Source organism: Epinephelus lanceolatus, chromosome 3 (genome assembly GCF_041903045.1).
Source record: "Epinephelus lanceolatus isolate andai-2023 chromosome 3, ASM4190304v1, whole genome shotgun sequence".
Lineage (NCBI taxonomy): Eukaryota > Metazoa > Chordata > Actinopteri > Perciformes > Serranidae > Epinephelus > Epinephelus lanceolatus.
The window spans coordinates 25,503,619-25,529,840 of record NC_135736.1 but is presented as its reverse complement, the minus strand read 5'-3'; the positions used below and the strand labels follow the sequence as shown (position 1 = coordinate 25,529,840).

At 42.0% G+C, this 26,222-nt stretch overlaps 1 protein-coding gene across 1 annotated transcript in view; it reads left to right on the top strand.

Annotated features, from left to right (window-relative positions):
• The first annotated feature begins 1,617 nt into the window (after positions 1-1,617).
• tll1 (tolloid-like 1) overlaps positions 1,618-26,222 on the top strand; it is a 66,416-nt gene continuing 41,811 nt past the window's right edge. Inside the window, exons 1-2 of the mRNA XM_033623013.2 lie at positions 1,618-1,815; positions 3,536-4,023. Coding sequence (XP_033478904.1) covers positions 3,843-4,023 — 181 coding nt within the window. The 5' untranslated portion in view covers positions 1,618-1,815; positions 3,536-3,842. The remainder of the gene's footprint in view (positions 1,816-3,535; positions 4,024-26,222) is intronic.

Genomic DNA, 26,222 nt, shown 5'->3' with positions numbered 1-26,222 from the left:
ATGACCTAAGCTATTTTGTAATTTCAATTTAAGGATTTGTTGAGTTTGGTACAGACGCTCATATTTCCCCTCATAATGAACAGTAACAACTTTGGTGAGTTACATAGTACCTTCAGAGGTCAAATGTTTTTGTCCAATACTTTTATTTATGACCACATACTTACAAAATAGCCAATCTTAGCACGCTAACATGCTAAATTAAGATGATGAATATAGCAAACAAATTCTGCATTGTCATTGTGAGCATAGCGTGATGTTGTTAACATTTAGCTCACAGCACAGCCTCACAGAGCTGTTAGCATGACTGTAGACTCTATTGTTAAATGTCCAGTGTATGGGATTTAGGGGGATACTGGCAGAAATGGAAAATAATAATATAATAAGAATGTTTTCTTTAACGTATAATCACCTGAAAATAAGAATAGTTGTGTTCTCTTCACCTTAAAATGAGCTGTTTAATCTACATAGGGAGCAGGTCCTCGTCCACGGAGATTGCCATGCCACCGTGTTACTATAGTAGCACAGAACAGACAAACCAAACACCATCTCTAGATAGTGCCATTGGTGTTTTTGCATCAGCAAATATAGTTAGCACACCTTCCACGACGAGCATTGTCAGAAAAACACCAATTTTTTTAACGTGAAACTGCTTTATTAAATGTTTTTATCGGTTTGACTCACTTGGTCCATTCGTTTTGGAGAGAAAAAGACCTCTGCGGATAACTCACCTCCCACTACAAACCTCCTGAACATCTAAAATGATCAGAGATAAAGGTGACCACACATTAGCAGGTGTTGGCCTGTCTCTGAAGAGCTGAACAACATATGAGAAACACTGATTTATAACATGGAACTGCTTTATTCAGAGTTTTTAGGAGTTTTAATCACCTGGTCCATTTGTTTTGAAGAGATAAAGTCCTCAGAAGATGATTTCGGCTCCGGTAAACCCACCTGATCAATGGCCACTGAAAGAATTCTTACCAGGAGAAGTTTCAGGTGGTTGCAATTTACAATACTCATCACTAGGTGCCACTAAATGCCCCTAAATCTGACCTTTCACACTGTTACAGATTTATTTTTTTGGGGGTGGGATTTTTGTAGGAGGCTAAAGTAGCCTACATTTTGTAGCTGACCCCATCCACAGCAGTACATTACTTAGCTTTCCTGGCAGTACTCCAGCCTGCTTCTCTTAATTGGGGGTGTGCTGAGAGGCACCTACTGTAGGTAATACCAGGAAAAGTTTCAGGTGATTGCAATCTGCAATCCTCACCACTAGATGCCACTAACCCCCCGCTAAATCTTACACACCTTGAAAAAACTGCATTAATTTGTTCTGACTGAGATATATTTGTATGAAGAGACTTTCAATTGGAACTGGTGAATCTTCATCCTGTTTTAAAGTTCAACAATCATCTTCCTCCTTTAATATGAAGGTTCAGGTTGTCACCTGTTCTGGGACAAAAATCAGGAGTGTGTTGGCCTACACGAGCTGAGCACTGTGTGTGTGTGTGTCTGTGCAGCCTCCAGGGGATTTGTGTCCATGCCTCGGGGCGTGTGTAGTGGACAGCTTGCGGCTGGATTGATAGAGTGACGTCAGCGCGCCGCTACCTCTCCCCGAGGGCAGGATTAGTCGGGAGCAGCAGAGACAGCGCTCCGGTAATCTCCCGGTAATAAATGGGGGGAAACAGGCACGTTCGGAACCGCCGGTACCGAGTGACACCGGAGGCCCCCTGAGACTCCTGAGATCTGACTCCTGCATTTGAAGCATGATGGGTCGCCTCGTGACGCCGCAGCAAACCGACGCGCCCCGGACAGGTAAACGCAGCAGCAGGTAAGCTGCGGAGACGCAGGGTGAGCTCGTCTCAGGAGGATTTACCTTGGCAAGGTGTTCACAGGCTGCGCTGTCTGTCAACAACTGCTGCTGTTTTATTTTTACTGCTGGTGTCTGCCGTGTGTGTGCCTGGAGGTCGGAGATTATGGGGTGGTTGTTGACAACTTTACAGCCCATGCAAAAACTGAGGGGAAAGACGCCAAGTTTAAGTGGCGGTAAATGTTCCTCTCTCACTTTGAAATACATCTTTGGTTTCACAGAAACACACAGAGTACAGGTTCATTCATTCATTCACTGTACTTGGTGTGAGTATCAGTGATGCAGGGGAGGATTGTGAACCCACTTGAACTCGGTTCATCTGCTGTTGACCGACCTACTGCTGGCAAGGTTAGTGTTTATGACCGATTAGAGGAGACATCATAGCTGAATGACAGACTGATGTCTATCCCGCTTGGTTGCATATAGCCGGCTCCATTATTTGGAGACAGAAGCCTTGCTGAATTTACAGAAAAACGCATGAAATAAATACACAATTAGACATAAAACTTAAATCCGTCATTGCTGGTTTCAAGGAATTTTATTAAAACATATTCCCCAAACACTCTGGCTATTGTAGTTGATTTTTTCTCCATAATGATCCCTCTTTAAATGCGTATTTTAAGCTCTATTTCTTCACCAACTTGCACTGTACATCATGCCGCTGTACTCAGTGCCTCGATCTATACTGCCAGACAGATGGTGTTCAACGTGCTGAGGCGCGCCTCTTTTTAAGCACAAGCCTTAATTAAGCTTAATTGTTTTTAATTGCAATTAATCTTACCTCGGATCTTTTTTTCCATTTGTCTCTTTGTAGGACAGAAAATGAATGAGGGGAGGAAGGACAGTCTTGCCATGATCATAAAGGGCAGCCTAGTCTATATAGCCTACCACCTCCAGGCATTTATGGTTCGGCTGTCACCTACTTGGCACCTGCCTCTCAATAACAGGATAACAGCCTTTATGCACCGGGTCTAAGTGGTGATGGATACTAAATAAAACCCACAGGCCAGTTTGTAGCCACCGTGTTACTTTTACCGCTACCGGTTTGTACTGTAAGTTCAGTGTATTTTATGGATCCGTGTGAGTAAAGCTCTAATAACCTGTAAAAATCAATGCGCGCTTCCTGCACGGTCGGTGAGATGAGAAGATCACTGGAGTTTGTTCATTACAGTGGGTTAGGTTATCCAAATGTATGCGCCTTTTTGCTCAGTGTGCGTGCGCGTGCGTGTGTGTGAGAGAAAGAAGGATAGAGTCAGTGTTTGCATATGAAAACGGCAGCAAATGCTCTGAATAGGGACAAATGAGGACAAAGAAAGTTTTGGTTCTGCACCACTTGGGTCGAACAGTGCAGGTATTTGGCGGTGTGTGTGTGTGTGTGTGTGTGTGTGTGTGTGTGTGTGTGTGTGTGTGTGTGTGTATATGTGTGTGTGGGGGCGGTGCGCTGACTCGGGTTGAGGGTGACAGTACCACTACCGGACACAGCAGAGAGAGAGAGGAGAGAGGAGAGAGAGGGAGGGAGAGTGAGACAGTCAGTGCTGCCTGGAAATATGCGAAGCGGATGTTTCTTGTGCGAGCAGCAGAGACACCGCCGTGCGTCTTTGCGCTCAGAGATCATCCACTCCTGATTCACTCACCGCGTCTTTCTCTCGTTTTTCTCTCCCACAGCAGCCTCACCTGCGAAGCCACAGCGGAGAACAGCGGAGCTCCTCAGCGGACACTTTGCTGACTAACCCCAACAGACACCGGGACCGACCGACAGACACCTCAGTGTACTTTTCACCATGGAGGAGAGCCGGGCAGAGTAACTTAACGGCAGCCTATCCGCGACCAGACTGTCAGGGAGGAGAGCGATCTTCACAATGACCCGTTAAATTCCTGCCGCCGATGCTTGCTTTGGAGAGTGGATTGGCCATCTCCTAACAGCAGAGGAGACGAGCAGAGAGGCCTTTTATTCCTTTATTTCAGTCTTCAGATGGACCGAGTGCCCTCGGCACTGGCCGCTAAGATGCGCTGGATCACGCTGATGCTTGCCGGCTTGACTTTCTGGGGCAAAGTGACTATTTGTAACTGTTTCGACTACGAGGAGCCAGACTATGATTATTATGAAGAGGAGAGAGCGGAGACAATTGACTACAAAGACCCGTGCAAAGCTGGTGAGTCCTGAATCTACTCACTTTTTATCTGTAGTCCTAAAAAACCATTAAACACAGCCTAAGTATTTAGTCGCGGTGATCCAGCCCCTGGAGCGCGCTGGCTCTGAGGTGGCACGTGTATGTGTGTATGAGGGATGACAGCGGGTGTGTGTGTATGTCTACGTGCGTGTGTGCGCACACTGATCCAGATGCCCCTTTTCCCCACGACTCTTAACCAACGGTGGTGATCCCGCGGGGTGATGATGCCACGTGCAGCCCGGTGACGGTCCTGCTGAGCCCGTGTCCTCCCGAAGCACACGCGCACACGCACACATTCAGAGCGTGCATCACCTGTAGGCTGGATTTGGGTCCTGATTGTGGCCGAAATGGGTGAATTATATACGGGCAGTTTGTGTATGTGCATGCAAGTAGGCGTCTGTGTATGTTTGCGCGTGCATCCAGATGTTAAATCAACCATCAAGGAAGATGAGAAACAGCTGGACTCAACTGTACCAAAACACGCGCTGACGCACGCTCTCTCTCTCTCTCTCTCTCTCTCTCTCTTACACACACACACACACACACACACACACACACACAGTGATAAAATTTTTGTTGGACCTTTAATGATCTGGGAGCTGCCGTGGAACAGCAGTGAAACCATGTTTGGTCTCACAGACAGCAGACGTGTTTTTATAATGAAATAAAGAACATTTACACAAATTGATCATAAACATCATTTTCGACTGTGTCAGCAAAACTGATTTAAAGTGTGGCTTACATATTAAGTTTTTTTAAAAGTTTCAATGTATTATAGGTCTTTTATAGGTGTGTGTGTCATGCCTGGTGTCTTTGTGCGCTCCACCCAAATGAACTCATGTTTTTGACACAAAGCTGGAGATTCATTTAAGAATTTATGCAGATCCCTTTGGCTTTCCTGTGTTACACTACAGATCATATGTCCTGCGTGGCAGTATTTGGTGGTGTCCAATCCATCCACTTATTGTAGTCTTCATGATTTTAAAAACTCAACTGGCACAGACATTTTTTTTGCATATTTACATACATTTGAATTTAAATATCCTGTGTGGACAATACAGTGGCATCTAGTGTTCAGGTTGCAGAACTGTGCCAAGCGTGTAGGAGAGCTACAATGGCCGATGTGAAAACACAAATGGCCCTCTCTAAAGCCAGTGTTTGATTTGTTCGTTATGGCCTACTGTAGAAACAACATGGCTGACTCTTTGGAAGAGGCCCTGCTCTGTATGTAGCTATAAACGACTCATTCTAAGGTAACGAAAACACAACGCTTCTAATTTTTAAGGTGATAATAAACTAATGAAAACATAGTTATGTATAATATATACCATTACTGCCAATAGGCGCACCTTAATCCAACACACTGGACCTTTAAGTGTATTCCTAGATGTATGACTCCATTAATGCACAAAGACCGGAGCAAACTAGAGACTGATTGAATAAACAAACTGACCTTTAATTAAATTAAGTATGCTACAATACATGTAACTTTGCCCTAAAACATAGTTTAAAATTAGAATGAAGTGATCTGATTTCCAGATTTAGGAAATATTTCATCAAATATTAAAGAAGACTAAGATCTTCAACAAGCAAGTATTGAGACTCGATTGCCAGCCCCAAGTCTGCACTCATCTTGCACTTATGTTCTTGTGTGTTCAGGTGTATGGTAGCATTGTCAAATATGTCGGTTTATCGATACATATCAATCCTGAATATTTGAAAGGAATCCAATACTGATTTTCTGCAGTACTGATTCACCTGTACCAGCTTGATTTCTCACTTTTGCTTAGAAAGCGGCTGTTCTTGCTATTAACCAATATAAGGAAAATCGTCTTCATGTTATAGCCTTGTTATATTTATCCTTAAATGAAAACTTTAACGTCTACGCCTTCAATGTCAATTTATTCCCACAGTATCGAAAATGGTATCAAATATCAATATTTTCCTAGATATTGTATCAAAGTTAAAAATCCCAGTATCGTGACAACACTAGTGTACAGATGTCTTCAGTCTTATTGTAACATTAAGACTACTCTTTTTACGATCACCACCAAGACCAGTAAGGATAATGGTTGAGTGTTAACCCTCCACCCGTACCAGCATCATTCCTACAGAGCAGGTGGAGGAATCTGAGAAGTGTTGAGGTGATGCATTGCCTTTGTTTTGATTCTTGTTCTGGTTACACCCGTCTGTCTGTGTGTGTGCACAGATGTGTGTTGTGAACATGTCTACATGTTCATATGTGTTATAATTGCACTTCTGGGCCTTAATGTTGTCTGTGATGACATGTTGGACTGATAAGAACTCCACCCAGAGCACTGAGCGTCCACACGCTGACCAACACACATTCCTCACATACCAAATACACAAACCTGACAACCCTGGACACTGGCCAGTGTGTGTGTGTGTGTGTGTGTGCATGTGTGTGTGTTTTCATGTGCATGATACACTGATCTCTGTGTGAGTGATTTTATGTTGATACTGCAATCCCATGACTTTGTGGTTTTTAGTTATGCTGACCTGACCGTGTGTGTGAGTGTGTGTGTGTTTGGATTGAAGCCCAGCAGGTTAAGGGGAGACAGTCAGTCTACTTATGTTTGAGTAACTGAGCGACTCTTGTGGGTTAAAATAACTGGGTGAGAAAACACAGGCAATGTTTTTATTTGCTAGAAATATCAGTGTACATAAAGAATGTATTCATAGTTACATGCTTAGATTGCCGGCACGAGTATTACGTTTTCTCTAAACCAGTTTCTGTTTCTGGAGATTTAGTGCCGATCATGTACACACGTTTTACTGAATCTTTTCATTTTTAAATGTAGTTTTTAAGGAACTGTTTTACCTTCAGTAGATAGTTGACACTGCCAACCTGACAGCTAATAACTCAGAGAAAGTGAGGGAAGGGGGGCAACATGCGGCAAACATCCCTCTGGACTTGAACTGAGAACATCACATGTACATGGTATGCATGTTGTGTTTAGATCCAAATCAAATGTCAGCCTCGCTTTATTCATGCAGATTCATGCCAGACTTCTGAAGTGCAGTCCCTGTTTCTACAAACGACCAAAAGACAATACATTTTCTGTAGCTACCTAATGACACTTTTTGTGTGGCAGCTTTCAAAACTTTTATTCAAACACTATTTTGCTCATATTCATGTTCAGTCCAGTGGACTTACAGGATTTACCCAACATTCACTTCACCTTCAGTCACCTTATTCATCTTCATCCTCCTCTTACGTTCTCTTATATCGGGACAAGCTTCTGAATGAGGTGATTTTATGCAGTTAGTGATGGGAATAGATACGATTTATCAATACCAATGCTATTATTGATTCTGCTTTTCAGTTCAATTTTTTATCGATTTCTGTATTGATTCCTGATCATTTTTTTTGTGTGGGAAAAGGTAGCGAAGTCGAGTCCACGGAAGCTAGGTTTTGTGCCTAGCTGTGGTTCATTTAGGTGAAGAGACAGGATTTCACTGCATCATCAATCACAAAAAACGCGTCTGTTTATGGCGCTCATTTTTGGCAGGAGTATCATGTTGAGGTCCATGTCATTGGTCCCACAGCCCATTGGTCCAACATCCCATTAGTCCGATGGTCCGTGGTGCTGAACGGCTCCCGGCGGGTGTATTTCTACCTTGATGGTGCGCCGCGACCAGCTCTGGGTCAGCTGGGAAAGGCTTGAGGCGAAGCAGGCTCACAGCTTATGTGTTTGTCACTTTCTTTTTCATTTTAACCCACACCATGATCTTTTCCTGACCCTAACCAAGTGGTTTTTGTGCCTAAACCTAACCAGACCTTAACCACAGGGCATCATGATGATTTCGGAACAACGGGACTTTGGAACAATGGGTTTAATATGGTCGGAACAATGGGATGTCGGACCAATGGGCAGTTCCCATCATGTTGCGGGTGATACAGTTGAGTTCAGGATGGGATTTCGAAGCCCGGACCGTGTGAGGCTGTTAAGGAGTGTGGTTCCTTCTCAGCTGGTTTATCAGCTCCTCCAGCAGCAGCCTCTGGTTCTGCCGCTGCTAGTGGGAGTGAAGGTCACGGATCCGTCAGAGATGCATCTCGACGATGTTGTGGAAAAAGATGCGTTAGCATTTTTCTGATGTTTCCACCCTTACTTGAAAACATCATTTTACAGACATTACAAGCAGCACTGTTGTCATCTTTCTTTGTGAAATGAACCCACATTTCGGCCCATTTCTTCACCATGACTCCCTCTTGTTGCCAGTTTACAGCAGCATAGATGTATGAGTTTGACATCACTGTTGTGCAGTGCACGACTGTCAAACATTCTGACATGGATGAATAAGAATATTGTCCGCCAGGAATGGGTCCTACAACCTGGAAATTAGTTAGCATTTTACCACTGGTGGTTCCCTCACCTCAAAGTCAAAGGTTTTTTTAATGGGTTTTTGGATAAGATGCCTGAAATAAGGTCTGTGGTTAACACAAGTTTTAGAGACTTTTATGTTTTGTTGTACGACATAAAATATGTCAGTAAGTACCATTTGTGAGCTTTGAAGTTTCTATGTGTCTTAAAAAAAGGCGGTTGCTAACATGTGGCTAAGTAAGACTACAGAACATCATCACGCCGAACATGGCTTTTTATTCTTGGTATGGTGGTGACATTAGGTAATGCAGCTGAAGTGTAGTTAGTTGATTGTCTAACGTTAGCTTTTACTTCTGCCAACTGCATTTAGACTTCAATAACCATGAAAGTGGTGTTCATTTGTGTAGATTTTCTAGCTGAACAAGACGTGTAAGTATCATATATATTTGTTTGCCACAGAGCTTATTTTCGGCAATAATCCAAAATCCAGTGGAAAAATCCCCAAAGGCTTTTTAATGAGGGGACCAGTGCGATGCTAACTTCTGCATCGGCCTACAGAGAAACGTCATCCCTGGAGCACTCTATCGGTAAGCTCAGAGGCATATGATTCCAATGGATCGGACAACTTGGACCTGGTTGTCAACTGGAACTGCTTCTCGATTTCCATCTCTAATTACGTATTATCTGTGGAGGTGAAATGTTTGGTGGATTACGCTATAAGGTGAATGGCAGAAAATTATACGGTTAACAAAATAATGTCACCTCAAGGTCCATTTAGCAGCTGTTATGGAGCTTTTGGCTGAAATACAGCGTCCTCATCTGCATATGGAGGTTCTCAATTTCTACAGCATCTGCATTTGTTCAACGCCTTTAGGACTTCTCATTTATCTTAACCAAAAACCTGACGTTCAAAGTTGACTTTGAAAACAAGCAAACTGATCAACAACAGTTTCTTATGCCTGATTTATTCAAACGAGTTATTCAAGGATATTGAGCAAAAATGCAAAACAGTCACTGATTTTGGCTTCTCACATGAGGATTTGCTTATTTCTCAGTTTCATATCATTTTCATCATCATCTTCATCATCTAATTTTATTTGATATATATATATAAAACAAATATCAGTGGGTTTTATACTGATGGTAGGACAAAACAAGTAACTGTACATGGGCTCTGAGAACTTGGGCATGGGCTTTTACTTTCACTTCCGCTGGTGAACGTGTTTACAAACATTAACCAACAAGTCTGCAGAGCATCCTCCATTTACATGATCAGATCTCCAAAACCGTCCCACTCCACCCACCCAAAGGGGAAGAAATAACAATTATAAACATCATATACATCAGTGTGTATCATTGCAACATCCACATTTACATATAGACACACATAAAACCTCAGACATCTAAATACATACACAGATACGCACCCACAAATGCACCAGTCAGAATCTACACATGTACATGCATGATACATCAGTTGACAAGTTTACAGTGTCTTTTCTGCATGTGCATCCATCAACTGAAAAAATTTATCAACAGATTAATCAATAATGAAGATAAGTCTTAGTTGCCCTCCGCTAGTGTGGACCCATTTCGCTGTCAGTGTGTAAAGAGTTGGTGGCTGTGTGTGTCTGTGTGTGTGTGTGCAGCTTGTAAGAAGTGGAAGCGCGGCTCATTCCAGGCCTGACCCTGTGGCATCGGTCTGAGTGGTTGGTATTCCGCCTCCTGTTTTTGCTGGGAAAACACAAGGGGAATATTTGGCTGTCTGCTTATCTCCTCCGAGTCCCGCGCTGGTAGACAGGAGAACACACACTTCCAGGCCTTTGTGAAGTGATTTCCCTACACGAACACACACATGCACACAGACGCACACACTCACTACGCACACACACACGCAGAGCTCCCTCCATTCACCCGCGCTTATCTCTTCCTGGTTGTCTGCATCCTGCTACTCAGCTGGAGATGACACACACGCGGGCACGCACGCACACACTCGTGGGGACGTGCACGAGCTCCTACGCTCACTCAAGAGTCATTCATGCTTCCTTCCAAATCACTGTTCTCATAAAATGCTCACACAAACGGAGCGAAAGCTAAACAAACCACGATGTCCGAATGAAGCTGTGGGTCATTTCTTCAGGAGTGACCCGGGAGACCGACTGCCTGCTCTTTAAATACAATAGTGGTGTATCACAGGAGTGTGCAGCAGTGTAGTACAATACATAATGTACATGTTCTCATGGGCGTACATCGCTGAACTCTGATGTTGCCATACAGGATTTACAATAAGAGCTCACGCGGCAACATGGGTGGAAACAAAACAAAAACAGTCACGTTAGGATTTCAAAGAAAATTGTGCAATCTGAGTCACTGTTGAGAAGCAACAGGACTGATGCAGCTTTTTTACTGCATCAATTATTCTGTTCTCATATCCACCTGGGGGTCACAGAGCCGAGTCAGGTAAAATACCTCTGGTCTCTCTGCTTGAATTTAAAGCTCTCACAAGTACAAGGATGAATGAATTGGTTGGTTGTTGTCATTGTGAGTAGGCGTCAAAACCTTCTACATGTAACTGTGTATCTTTTATGTTTTTTTTATCGTATTGTTGTTTGGCTGTAACTTTTTTTGTATGCTCCTGTCTTCGCCAGGTCTCCTTTGTAAAAGAGGCTGTTACATATGGGTTAAATAAAAACACAAAAGAGCTGACAGTGATTTAGTGTTGAGTTTATGAGCACTTAGGTAACATGAATAGTTACATCACAGTTTCCATGTGGAGCTTGAACCAGGACCTTCCACTTGAGGGATGATCTCCACCCTGCTGCCTACATGAAGTGGTTCACGTTGGCTGAGGCTCATTCTGTTGTTCGGATACTGGCCGACTATACATGATGTCATTGTTGTTTTGTTTCACAGGTGTAAGGAAGAAAAGCATGGAAATTTAGATGTAGAGTTTTCTGTATCCAAATATTTCCAGTGTAGTTGTTGTGCTTCCATTTGAGTGGCTTCAACCTTTTGTAGGGTCTGAGGCGCTCCACTTTAAACACTTACATTTTGAAGTTGCTGTTGTGTTGGTTCACTTTAGCTTGATAAAGACATCGGTACATTTGGTTGTTTGCGTGCCAGAAAACATTGAACTGCACTATTTTTGGTTTGTAAAACAAATGTTTACACTGTATTTTACACTGGTTTGTCAAACAGTCTAAAATATCTTAATTTTTGTTGTCACTACAGTATTTCCCCAAGGATTTATTTCCAGCAGTGGTGCTGAAGTGTGACTTTTATTTTGAGCTGCCAGATGATATTCAGCATGTCTGCTGACACGAGATGGGCTGTAGACAATTACATTTAATAAAATACTTTCTATACCCCAGAGGCTGTTGCAATCACTTCTGCATGTTGGGGCAGATGTAACATCTGACATCTAATGTTTCAATCAATACTGTGACTCTAACACTGCTAGTAAAAACAACTGATGACTGTTAACAAGTAGAACACAGATACAAGTTACCTACATAAAAATTGTATCAATAGTGCAAGAGTTTTTTGTTACAAAAAAACCCTGGTCCCTAATAGACAACAAGACAACTCAAATCCTGCAGAAATGCAGATGAGAAAGAGGCACAATACAGGACAAGACAAAGCTAACTGTAAACGCCGTCAAAAAGCAGTGCAGTGTATCAGAGCCTCTACAGAGGCACTCAGTGTGGTGTGTGTATGTGGTGTGTGAGAAGAGACGGACTGTGTCTGCACTTTCATTTTTTGATGATCACTGAGATCTGAGTTCTACATTTTGGTCTTGTCATATATTAGCATGGCTGGAATGACAGTAAAGAATCCTTGATCCTTGATCCTTGATCAGATTAGAGTAAACCATGAACGTAACAGTAAATGTTCAGTGTGAGCTACAGTTTATCAGAACAGACAGACCAGTGAAGCTGTTTTAGTGGTGTGCAGAGAAATTGTCTCAGGTGTTGATCACTGATCACTGGTGCTGATCGGCCTTCAAACCATTTAGAACCAATATCAGCTGATAATGATCAGTGGCCAATTGATTGGAGCACCCTTATCTGGGGGTGTTTGATTTATAATCCCTGCTTGTTCCTGACTCTGGCTGCTCAAAGCGGAGATAGCGAGTTCATTGCATATGGGTCCATGTCATTGGTCCGACAGCCCATTGGTTCGACATCCCATTAGTCCGACTGTCCGCGGTGCTGAACGGCTCACGGGGGGCGTATGGTGCGCCGCAACCGGCTCTGGGTCAGCTGGGAAAGGCTTGAGGCGGAGCAGGCTCACGGCTTATGTGTTTGCCACTTTCTTTTTCATTTTAACCCACACCATGATCTTTTCCTGACCCTAACCAAGTGGTTTTTGTGCCTAAACCTAACCAGACCTTAACCACAGGGCATCATGATGATTTCGGAACGGACTTCAGAACAATGGGTTTAATATGGTCGGAACAATGGGCTGTCGGACCAATGGGCAGTTCCCATTGCATATGAGGAGATTTTCATATAGCAGCACCACTGCTAAATGCATAAAGGCGAAACACTTAACTGTTCTTTTCAACACATTCTCACTCTGATCTTGTCACATATTGACGTTTTGGTCATGGACTTTTCACGTGCACATACGACATGGAAGGTACCCTGGGTGCGTTGGTTGTTGACGTTCTGGGACACCGTGTCAAGTTCTGCGGTTCACATACAGTCTCTTTCAAAATAAACACACACACACAGTATGTTGGTACATAGTGCCACCACAAATTTTTTTTCCTTCAACAAAAAAAGCACACATGGTTGGGTTTAGGTAACAAAAACAAGAACACCACTTTCTTGGGTGAAAGTCAGTGTTTGTTGGATGCATCCACCACACCTCCCGCCCGCCCCACTTGGACTTTCGCCACCTGAACTTTGGTTCTTGTCCCGCAGCGTTTCCTGCCACCAGGTGCCATTAAACTATAACGGCAACAACATCATCCTGATGTTAAAGGACTTTTTTTTTGTTGGTTTCTGACTCCGCAAGTCACTGCCTAAGCATCGGGTTTCAATGACTTCGGAGTGAGACTGGGCTCTTTTTTTTCTGTAATTTTACTGTATATCTATGTTCCTGAAATAAATAATAGGCTAATTCCAATATTTTGTGTCAAATAGTCACAGTGCTGTCTGTTCCTGCTGTGACAATCTATGTGAGGTGGCGTACACTGTCGACATTGAGTCGGTGGGTATATTCATAATTGTCATGGAAGGTCTGGTTTGTTAAGCAAAGTAACACAAACAAATGTAACTGTGTAGGGCTGAGCAATATATTGATATTATATCAATATCGTGATATGAGACTTATTATCATTTGAAATTTTGTGTGTTGTCTTGTCCTGGTGTTAAAGGCTGCGTTACAGTGACGTGATGTAATTTTCTTAACTCACCAGACTGTTTGGTCAAAAATGTTATGATACTGGGGCATTGATCTCCTTAGTGGATAGAGCAGGCGCCCCATGTACAAAGGCTCAGTCCTTGTGGCAGCGGCCGCGGGCTCGCCTCCAGCCTACTACTTTCGATATAGGTATTTTTTTGGCTGTCGTGGGGGATATCTGGTGTCTGTTCACAAAAGTTGATGGCTGTGGACATTTTGTCTGTGGGCTGCAGATAAATGAAACAAAGGAGAGCAGCTGAAGGAAAGCTTCGTAGAAACAACACTTAACTTGTATTTTGGTCTTTTTGGATTTGGGTGACATTTTACTGACTGCAGGTGTTCATACAGCTGATTTGACATAGGTTTAACTGTCACTCTTGTATTCTTGTATCAGTGCATCAGGTGTATTGTAATCATTTGAACGTGTGTGTGTGCCCGTGCCCATGTATATGATATCTGTGCGTTTGAGTTTTTCAGTCACACTGAAACCCACCATGTCGTGACAGCGAGCTGCAGCTACTGTTCACCCCTTCCCCCATCTCTCAGTAGGAAGGAAACTAGAGCAATGTGTGTATGTGTGTGTGTTGACACTGTGGCTGCGTTATGTGTGTGTGTGTGAGTGTGTGTGTGTGTGAGCGAGAGGACGAGCGGTCTCACTCATATTATATTAAACAGGATTTTCCCGAGCAGAGCGCTCCTGCCACTGAGCTTCCGAAGTCTTCTTCAGGATTCCCGCCTCAGCACAAACTCTGCGGCCACGCTGAGAGCCCACTGTTTGTTTTGGAGCGTCATTGTTCCGGAGCTACAGAAGCCATGAGTCAGCAGCGCCGTCACTCCGCCCACCTGCCACGCATTGCTCAATTATTAAAAGTCTGGCTGCTTTTATGTCACCTAGCTTTTCCTGATGGTATTTATAGCAGCAAAATGATTCGCATACACCCATTATTGGCTGAGAGAAAGCCGCCTTCCCTTTACAGTCAAACCCTTATTTTGTCTCAGCTGTCTGTAGTATTATAGGAATCTATATGAGGTCACAGATGCAGCCTCCCTGCAACACATGATGCAGAGCTACGCACTTTCAGCAAGTCCGCTAGGTTGATATTTTAGCTAGAAGCAAGCCTTAAGGTGTGTGCTGTACAAATGTGCAAAGACAGCACTGCATGTACTGTTATGGAGAGATAGAAAGTGAAGGTCAGCTGGACTAGCTTTTACCTCTCATCCAAAAGGCTTCTTCAGTTTGTAATGAGGTGGAGTCCCGGGCATTTTACCTCTGTGGGAACAGTTACACCTTGCGAGTCGTTGAGGTCACATGTGGGTCATTCGTCCACCTGGCTGTGATGTTTAGAGTCACATGATTCAAGGCAAATAACCACGCTACATTTCTGGTCTCTACCAACTCCTTAAGGAAATATAAATGTTATGAGAGCAGTGAGAGCGATCCCAAAACAGTTAAACTATGTGCCGGATCACAAAACAGTGAGCTGAAACTCACTGTAACACGTGGTGTGACCGACTGCCACAGCATGCCTGCAGCAGAACACGTTGATTGCATTCAGCTGAAGCTGCTTCACCGACCACGTAAGACATGCTTTTCTTTATGCGTGGCTCCATGGCCCTCCAACAGGTTAAGCTAGCTGTGTCACATGTAAAGGAATATTTCACCCACAAAATAAACATTTGGGATGAGCACATCTTGGTTTGTCATGCCGTGTTACCTTGAATTGATTTACTGATTGATGTGACGATGTTTAACAGCAGCAAAACTATATGAAATCATCTGTTTACGAACTCTCACACAACTTTTGCAGTATGATCAGAGTCTAATTCATCCAACGTTATGCTCAGTTCCTCTCAAACACATGCATTTTCACCAAAACATTACAAATTAAACTGAACCTAAAGTGAATCTTATCTGTACTTTCTTCAGAGCCAGACTCCATAAGTAAAGTTTTAATGGTCATTCTGTGGGTGAAGAACTCCAGGAATCAAAGTGACATCAAACCTTACAAAAGTTAGTCCTCTAATGAGTGAAACTGTGTAGTCACACCTGATGTACAGATCGAAGGACATACAGAGCAGAATCATCCTCACAATAATCAACATTGTTCTCTGTTGTTTATCTGTCATTTGATCTTCGTTCATGTAAGAGCCTGTTGCTCACCGCCCCCCTAAAGGTGCACACCCAGGACACCTGAAGGTTAGATTGAGCCATGTCCCGTCACAATGTCTGGCCAAACCCATGACCTGCTGGAGAGGAATCTCAGTGTCACAATAATGTGATTAGGAGGTTACACCAGCTCTCAGTGTGTGTATGTGTGTGTGTGTGTGTGTGTGTGTGTGTGTGGGTGTCATATGATATTGTTATTTTGCTTCATACTGAACATTTCTTTGTCTGTTGTCTCCTTCAGTTTAGGTGGTGAAGTGCTCTCTAAGTGTGCGCTCTTTTGAAGTTGGACATGTTAGTTTTTAATGCATATTATTATCATCCACATTTTAAATTCACTTACATCTAACAAACTCAAAGACTGTTTTTGCAAAGCAGCTTAATGACCTTTTCTTTTTACTTTTATTTTGGTTTTTACTCAAGTAATCGTAATTATACTTCAGAATTATATTTTGGTATGATCTCCTCCGTAAGCACCTCTGATGTGCTCTCATCAGAGTAAGACACACAGTTTGATTTAAGGTGATTGATGTAACAAAATATAAAGATAAAAAGTCTTCCTGTTAACTGGGTTTGTTTATGATCAGTCTGGGATGTATTTCCAAGCTAATTTAGACATCCAGTTGTTCGCCTTTCTGCTCTGCCATCTGTAATTAGCTACGTTCATGCTTGAAGAAACTTTGCCTACCCTAATCTGTAAACACACACACACACACACACACTATGCTCTTTTTTTCATGACTGTTTCATCCTATGTCACAGCAGTCAAGATAATCCCGTCCTGTCTCACTCTGTAACACACATGCTTGCAGGAGGGTGGGGGTTTGAACTTTTTGAGCTTGGACTGAGCTTCTACATTTTTCATTTTATTTTCTCTATAAAGCACATTTTTGACCAATGACATTACCAACTCCTGCATCTCTTCACATTACAACACCTTACTTGTGCCAAGTGGCATGTTGTTACTCCATCTTAAACACTCACAAAGAAAGCCATGAAATATAATCATAGTACAAAGTGCTACTTAAAGTGATGCTTTGCAGTTTTCTCCACAATGGAGGCTGTGGTTAACTTGGTTTCAAAGTTAAAATAGATTCCAACAGTGTATAGTATCAAAATAACCATAGAAACTACCACTAATGTATGGTAATCAAGCCCAGTTTTAAATATATGATGATTCCTTATAATTTATTGTCCAATGCCAACATTCAGGGCAGGAGCAGGAAATGGTGAGGTAGTGGGTATGACTTTAATGCAGGAGGCTCCAGTCTGTCCCTAAACTTAAATATACGTTAACCACAGTTTATTTTCTGTAACAATGATCTTTCCCAAACCTTAAAAATACTGTAGTTGCCATGTGCAGATATTGTCGAAAGTGAGAATTTGAAATACAAAAAAGAAAATGTCATTGAAAGTTATCTGCGGTTTTGCAGAATTGTCCAAAATTGATATTGTTGTCTGGTGGTGGGGTTTTATTATCCATTTCTCCTTACTGTCTGTCTGTATGCTCAGTATGTTTCAAACTCGAACAGTTTGTGGTTGGATCGATCAAAGCTGATCAGATCAACTGACTAGAGAAGCAGCCGCTGCAGAGTAGAGTGGAAACAAGCCAAACCTTTGACCCAGCTCTTGACTGCGGGGTGTGGAGTCCATGGGAACGCAGCAGGTTCCATCTAAAGTTGGCTGAAAAATAATGAACACTTAGAAATAGAGTGTTCTATTTCCATAGAAATTAAAAGACAGTTAAGATTCACTTTCACTCTGCCTGGTGTTCTGCTGCTCCATCTGTGCCCAGAGTATGTTCTGTGCTCTGAATAACTGAACAGTATAGTTTCTAATGACCGATCCAGCTCCAGAATTAAAAAGTCAATATGTGGCTTCAAAACATTTTGACCAGTGGAAGATCAACATGTGAGCCCTCAAACATGCATAACCAGCTCAACAGTCAGACTGCAACTAGCAGTTATTTTTTTTTATCATTTATTTATTTTGTTGTTTCATGAAATGTCTGAGAATACTGAAAATTGTCCATCATGAGGTGAAGTTTTTAGATGTCTTCTTTTGTCCAACCAGTGCTCCAAAACCCAGAGAAATCCAGTTTCCTGTGATACAAGACCACTAAAGCCGGTGAATGTTCACAATTTAGAAGCCGAGCCAATGAATTCTACGTATGTTTGATTAAAAGAACAACTTAAATTATAAATGCCTATTCATTTCTCTCTATAAATCGATTAATAGTTTCAGCTTTACTGGACAGGGTCATATGTAAGAATGGAGGCAGCTGCAGTACACTGTATTTGGCCGTATTCTGTCAGAAGTATGGTTGTTTGGAATACACTGCCCATACTTAAATGTGACAGGAGTGATTTGGGAAGCTTCTGTGGACATTAATATGATACAGGATTTCCAAACTTATCACTTTGGGAATTCATTGTTAAAGCTGTGCATTCAAGTGGACATCAGTCTCCATTCGAGCTGAAATGCAAACTATTAACAGTCTCTCCATCTTACAAGGGTTGACTGACCATTTTGGGTGGAGGAATATCACTTTAATGACCCACTCCTGTGGTGTACTTTTTTTAAGGGTGCATTTTTGTAACCTTGCTTCATCACGATTGTTTCCAACAGTGTCGGCATACAGTGAGGTCGAACTGCAGCACCTGTTGTTGCCCACAAAGGGTTAACCTGAATCAAGCAGCTTGCACAACAATTACTTTTGGAGAAAATCCTCAAACAGGGCCGAGATAATCTCTTTTTAATATTACAGTACGTTCACAGTCTCAGTTATATATGGTGTAATAATATCACACAAGTGGAAAGGGTTCATACACATGCACATGTTCACACACACACGTGCACACGCAGACACATCTTAGTCCACCTACAGTGTGACCTTATATTTGCTTAATGAGGAGCTTAGTGAGGTGTGTATGTGTGTGTGTGTGTGTGTGTGTGGGTGGGTGGGTGTGTGTGTTAGATACACCCCAGTGAGTACAGCATGGGTGCATAACTCAGCAGTGTATAATTCTCCACTGCATCGTACCAACATGTTAAAGGAACTGAGTAAACCCCTTAAAGTAACAAGTAAAATGAGAAACAGGTCTTAAAAATATTGATACTGGGGCTGCCAGCACCATGCCAGTCCATCCTTGTTCTGAAGACGATGAATACCACCGCTTTATCACTGGTTTCAGCGTCAGACACCTGATGCCAAAGTTACATTTGGTGGCGTCAGTATGTAACATGGCCGGACAGCACCTGTTGCAGCAGTATGATACACTGGTGTAAGGTGTAAGGTTGAAATGCTGCTGATAACAATGTAAGGAGGTAACATATGAAGCTGAAAAGTCCCTCGGCAGGTTGGAGGGGTGTTGGAGAGGTCCCCTGTATGGATGTAAAGCCAAACCCTGATGTTTTTTTCTGAACCTAACCATGTGCTTTGGTGATGTCCTGGTTTTGGTAGCAGCATCCTAGAACATCAGCAGCAGATGCAGAAGAATGCATGTAATATGTAGACCTGAAAGGACAAAACGGCAATATGTTACGACTTGGGATGAGAATGCATTGGCTGTGCGTAACGCATTGATTCGCTCAGCCCCTCGCCCTCCTTTCTTCTACTCTCTATTCATCAGAGCGGGTGGTATCTCCAGAGACAGACCTTCAGTCAGCAGCTGTAGCAACTTGAATTCAGCCAGTGCCAACCCTATCACCTGGGTTCATAGTGGACTGATGGCCAGCAGCAGCACTGGCTCTAACTTGTGTCATGGCAGCAACAGAAAGTTTGCGGAACTGGTGGGTAGTTGGCAAGCTCCAGGAGCAGAATCTCTGTGCTTGGGTTTGTGCTGGCTGAATTCAAGTTGCTATTGAAGGTACTTGTCGCAGATTTATAATAATATCTAGATACCAGACACACAAATTGCACCTTTTAATTCCAATAGAGTTGCTCACTTGCCATCAAAATTTCTTCCAAATTTACTTCCATGGTGTGCGGCCCGCTGAGTATACACAGAAGTGTTTCTCCCGCTGGCCCCACCCGCACGTTTCTACTGAGCTCATAGACTTAACATTATGATGACGTCGCAGATTTTTAAATCACTTTTCTTGGCTTGAGGACAGTTTTAGGAATATGAAACCACCATGGCTCAAAGATTCATAATAGAAAGAGTCAGAATCAGCCTTGTTTGCAAATCGAGGTGTCCTGTCAACAATTTTACAGACGTCTTTTTTATGATGTTGGCCTGTGGGGAAAATGCTTTTTGAGCCGCAGGAAATTTTGTCACTTCAATACTGCGAGTCACCACTGGGAAAAATTGGTTGCAAAGCTGAACAGTGTCCTGCGGGCCTGGTCCTTGTCCTCATACTGTCTGCCATTTACTGCTGTCAAACAGTTACATAATAACAACCATGTATATATTTAGTCATGTGTCTCAAGCGGTGACCAGTTCAGCCATTGCAACACTCATTAAATCAGTGCATATCTTAATGGAAATTGGAATGGAGTCTGGCGCCAGACTTTGTTGGAAAGGAAACCAGCAATAGTGTCCAAAAATAAATAAATAAAAACAGCTGGGATTGTCTCAACGACTGAAAACAAAAACATATGCTTTTGAAAAGATGCTATAATAACATACAAAACAATAGCGGCTTTGAGGTGATATAATAAATAGATGATAAATAGAAGCTATAAATACTCAAGCAGAACACGAATAAATTCTCATAGAAATGTCGCCTTAATTAATATAAGAAACATAAAATATAAAAAGTAGAGAATAAAATCATTTTAAATAAATGCTGTTTATCACAATTTAAATGAATAAATTAGTGTATTAACAGATTAAAATTAAGCACTGAAAACATTTCTGATCAGGATGATGTGTTCTCTACGGGCTCCATTACAGCTAAGTATATGTGTATACTGTACTGTTCAGGTGCAAATTATGTTTCATCGGGCATTGTTGTATGAGGATAAAGATTTTTGTATTTCAGCTCTCTCACACACAGTCACACAGAGTCACTGTTGTACATTTGACATTTGTTACCAGGCTGCAGAATAAACTTGCAAAAAGCTGACATCTGTCGTGTCCGCCTGAGAAGTTGATCAATACAACAAAAACCGATCTGCTCGCTCTCTAAACAGCCACCACGGTGGGAGGTGCTGGATGCATGTGAGGAAAGTCAGCCTCTCAGTTTGTGTTTGGTGCATTATTCCTGTGTGTGTGTGTGTGTGTGTGTGTGTGTTTGCTGCAGTGCCCCTGCTGAAGGGCGAACAGTAAGGCCCTGGTCAGCATGATGTAGGTCTCCTGGGACGTCCTGGGGTTTTTGGATCAATACTTTTCCTCCTGCATCTCCCTGCCTCACTGTCCTCACCCCTCCTCACCCACTGGCTTGACTTTGGGCTATTTATGGTGTCTCTATGGATTAACAAGACCCCAACAATCAATGGGCCAAACTTACTATCACTGTACTCTCCCTCCTCTTCTCGCTTTGTAGCTCTGCTTGTGTCAGCTCCTTTTCTCTGGAAAACTTTTAGTCCTTGTAGTTTCTCTTGTTGTCCTGAAATATCCGAAACCACTAGGTGTGTAATGTCACAAACACTCGGTCCCACAGATAGAAACAAAAGTCAGGGGAATATTATTTCTAATGCTGGTGCAGTGGGATGCGGTCTATCTTTATATGAGAATTCACACAGATAATAACCTTTTGCTGGCGAAGTCTCTTGAGGTATTAGGTGGATTCTGTTTTTGCACCCATTTGGTAGTTCTTGTGGCTCCCTGTGACACCACTTTGACACAATTTGCAGTAGACGGGGAGTGTCAGTAGAAACTGTGTCGCCCACAGTGCAATTTGTACCAGCGCCTGTTCAGACCACATCTTAGCACAAGAGCTTTTTTTTTTTTTTTTTTTTAAATGGTACAAGTGTTATTTTTGTGGGTTTATATGGCAAAGCCACACCAACATCAACCTCTTCAGAGTCAAATAAACCTATTTTATAGATGTCGAGTTTGACCACTTCACTTTTTGACCAGTGACTCACTGCATGCAGCCTTTTAAGTAAAAACAGCACACAAAGGAGAAAAACATTTTATTGTACTACAAAGTTTGTTACATCTGCACAGTTCATCACTGTTTTCCAACAGCAGTGTGGCAATACAAATAAAACTGATGTGATTGATGCCTACCATGTCATCACCAAATGATGCCTTGTTTGTGCTAATCAAATCTCTTTAACAAGTGCCAGTTTACAAGCTGTGTGATTGTATACATGGTTATGAAATACTAAAAACCTGTTTGTCATGTCCAAGTTTCAGCAGCATGAACCCTGTGTGTACTTGCACTACTTGTACTTTGTATGTGTATTCTGATTCAGACAGACAGGGCACTGAAGATACAGTATAATTGATTGATAATGGTAAAATAATCTAGTGAATGGCATCAGATGAAATCTAAAATGACAGAAAATTGATCAGCAACTATTGTTATCAAGTAAAAAAGCCAAATATTTCAAGGCACAAGGTTCTGAAATATGACAATGTGATGCTTTTACTTGTCTTAAATTTTGGCCAATTAGATTAAAAGTGAGAGTAGGCAAGGCAGGGTACAAGTCTTTTTCAATGAAGCAGGTGACGTGAAGCTACAAACTGATAGCCAACACTTGTCGCTATAAATCATATCATATGTTTTTGTTTGTTTTAGTTGTGGTACTGTTTTATTTAGCTAAGTTAGCTGGTGCTATGTTAGCTTTATGTACTTTGGGGTGCACGCAGGGATGTGATGGGGCAATGAAATGTGATGGTAAAATGGGGCTCAGACTCTGATCCTGAGCAGATATTTTTATGACCAAATACAAACAAAATTCAGTTAGGTGCTTTGTGGCAAGCAGCAGACACACACAAACCCGTGACAACGTAACTACATTAACGGCAACTCAGCAAAAAAGTAGCTGATCCCACTGTTGCGTTGATGCTTGTAGTTTGAACAAAGCATATGTCTTAGTATAGTCTAAAAAAGATACATGATACATAATAAATACAATTATAGCTGCTGTGCAGCGATGGGTCGGGTCCGGGCATTTTTAGGCAATTCTGAGCAACCTCTGGAACCTACCGCTCTGAGCTAATTGGCAAGTAGCAACTCAACAGTGGCTTCACAAATTGAGTAAGCCATTCACTGTTGTGTAGGAAAGCAGCCATCCGTGCATGGAAAGGCAGATTTGAAACCACTGTAAAAAATTCAGTTATTAAGACAAAAATCTGAAAATACACATATTGCATCTAGACAGCATGGAGATGTTGTTAATTTGTTTGTAACAATGACTGATTTGCTCCATAAGTGAAAAACTGATGTTTAAAATTGCCATTTTTACATTGACTCCAATTGTTCACATTAGAGCAAAATTCAAAATGCTGTCAAAAATTCAATTTTTGAGATAAAATTCTGAAATTTGCCACACATCATCTACCATGACTCTAGAATTTTTTCATTTTTTTCATGAACATTGAAGATTTATTTAGCAAGAATTTGAATGTATATGTTTACAGTTTACAGTCAAACATTTTGATGCACTGTAGGCTCAATTTTTGATAAATCAAAAATCTGAGAAACAGTTTTTGTAGGACAGTCTGAAGATGCTCTGTAGCAAGTTTGGTGTCAATTGAACAAAAATTGTGGGAGGAGACAGGTTTAAGAAGTATTACAGTTTTTGAAAAAAAAAACAGAGTGATGAACTTCATTTTTTCAGTATTGGGGCTACAGTTTGATGAAAGTTGAAGTTGTAGCACGTATGGTTGATTTGTTATGAACTTTCAAAGTTTTGAACGTTAGACGCTTGCTGTAGCGCCACCATCAGGACTATTGGCTTGAGTTTACAGCTGAGGATATCTGGCATGAGACTGGACCTTTGTGCAAAGTTTGGTGAATTTTCACCCATGGGAAGTATGATTTCCTCGGAAGAAGAAGAAGAATACTTAGGATTACAATAGTGTCCTGGCAGCTTAGCTGCCCGGACCCTAATGATACAGATAATAATAGAAACACTTCACAGCAGCTCTACACTTTAGATCAAAGGTTATCCTCATATCCATCTAACCAACATATCATACACCACCATTCGACAGCACACACTCCCTGTCCGTATCTGATATCATGATTTGTAAACCATCTGTGGTCATTGTGGTTTTGCTCCTCACTGCAACAATAGCTCGGAGTCGAGCACAATGGCACCCTGACCCCCTGTTTCCTTTAGTGGCAATCCTGATTAGCTAAGTGACAAGCTTCTCCCATGCCATTGTTAATGTATTAGTGTCTTGAGTCCCTGTGGAGGGCAGTAACTCCGCTCCGCTAATCATTTAGCGATGGTTATCACTCAGTTGTTCATTGTTAGAGGCTGGGAGATGTACTGTCGATATGGAGGGAGAGGGAGAGAGAAAAAGACAGAAATTGGTTGTAACGAGCCACAATAGGATGACGGAGGATGGGGATTGAAGCAGGAGCGATGTGGAAGGAAGGTTTTTGAGAAAGATGAGAGATGAGGCTGCTGTGGGAGCAGGAGTGGTTTTAAGATTGTGTGATTGAAGTGTTTATTATGACCGATATACACACATACACATCACCAAAAAACTACTGAATAATGGTTGAAGTTTGAAATGTTGCATTACACACTTTTTTCATATGAACAAAAATTTTAAGAAAAAATATTCAAGGTTCAGCTTTGACATTATTTAATACAGGATTGCATAATGAAATGCAGTTGTAACTAGGGCTGACTATTGTTTAAAAAATAATGATACCAGCACCCTTGAGGTGATACCGATACAGTGACCTTCATTTGACATTTTTTTTTCTGCTTCATTCGTCACCCTTCATGTGAATGGAAGTATTCAGTTGCATAAGATGCCACTAGATGCAGGGCAAATTAATTGTCGGTAACCAATCTGTGTGTATGTGTGTGTGTGTGTGTGTGTGTGTGTGTGTGTGAGAGAGAGAGAGAGAGAGTCAAATTGTGTGTCGGTAAAACTGACTGTCGGTTATATGCCGGGGGATAATGATGTGAAACTGTAGTGGGGCATCTTGGCAAGCCAAATTGCCAACTCCTTCAAATACACCGCCCTCAACTAAAGCTGCTGCAGTTATGGGCCAATCAGACGCATTAAATCAAAGAACACCTGCAGTGATTGGCTGCAAGCAAAACCATACAAATAGTCATTTTTCTTCTAGATTTTGGAACAAATGCAGATATTGTTTAACTGAAAATTTTAAAACTATTGTACTGGGTTATTTCCGCCAATACCTTAAAGGTATTGAGTTATGATACCTAGCCCTAGTTTTAGCCCCCTCCACGTAACACACACGGAAAATGTATAAACAGATAGAATAAGTAAAAGTAGCACCAAAGGAAGAAATGATAAAGAAAACTAAATTACACAAAATTTTCTGTGTGTGTTCGCTGAGCTGCAGTAGAGGGGTGGTAACAAAAAGAGGGAATTTCTGCTAAAAACAATTAAGTAATTGTTTAAAATACACACTTGATTTGACTAGCTGAGACTGCTGCTGCCTCATATCAGCCTGAGTTGACCTTAAAAAATGTGCATTAGGAAGGGATCACAGCCAGTGAAGAGGGGTGATGAACACAACGGCCAATAGCTGTACATAAGAATGTGTGTTTTACAACAGATCTGATTAAATGTGAATATGTCCTTTTAACAGTGTGCACGAGTCACGTTGAAACCTTAAACCAGGCTGTAAGGAAAGAGGGAAGATGTGAGGATAAGGAGGAGAGACTGGAGTGGTCCGAGTAGGAAGGGAGGGAGGGAGGGCGCAGTGGAGGGGACGGCTGGGTGGGAGTGTCACTTGCCGAACTGCTTACACATGGCCTGATATCAGACCACTGTAAGACCACTTGGAGCTGAGCTGGTGACTGTGCATGAGGGGAGACTAAGCTCTCTGGGCAACTGAAATCAAACACAAGTTTATAGGTATTTGAGTGTAGTTTCAGGTGTTTAATTGGAGTGACAGTGTTGCTATTATCCAGAGAATCAATAGGGTTGATTAAGGTTTTAATTTATGTGATGACTTCACCTCTATCAGTGGTGTAGTGGTGGTTCACGAGGCAGGTGTACTAATAGGTAGATGGGTAGGTTACTGAGGAAGGAGTAGGTATGCTCTCCTATATATTCTACTGGCTTTTTGGCTAGTAAGCTGGGTATACTTTTAACAGCCAAAAAAAGATGTGGGTATACCCCGTATATCTGTGTATACCCTCCACT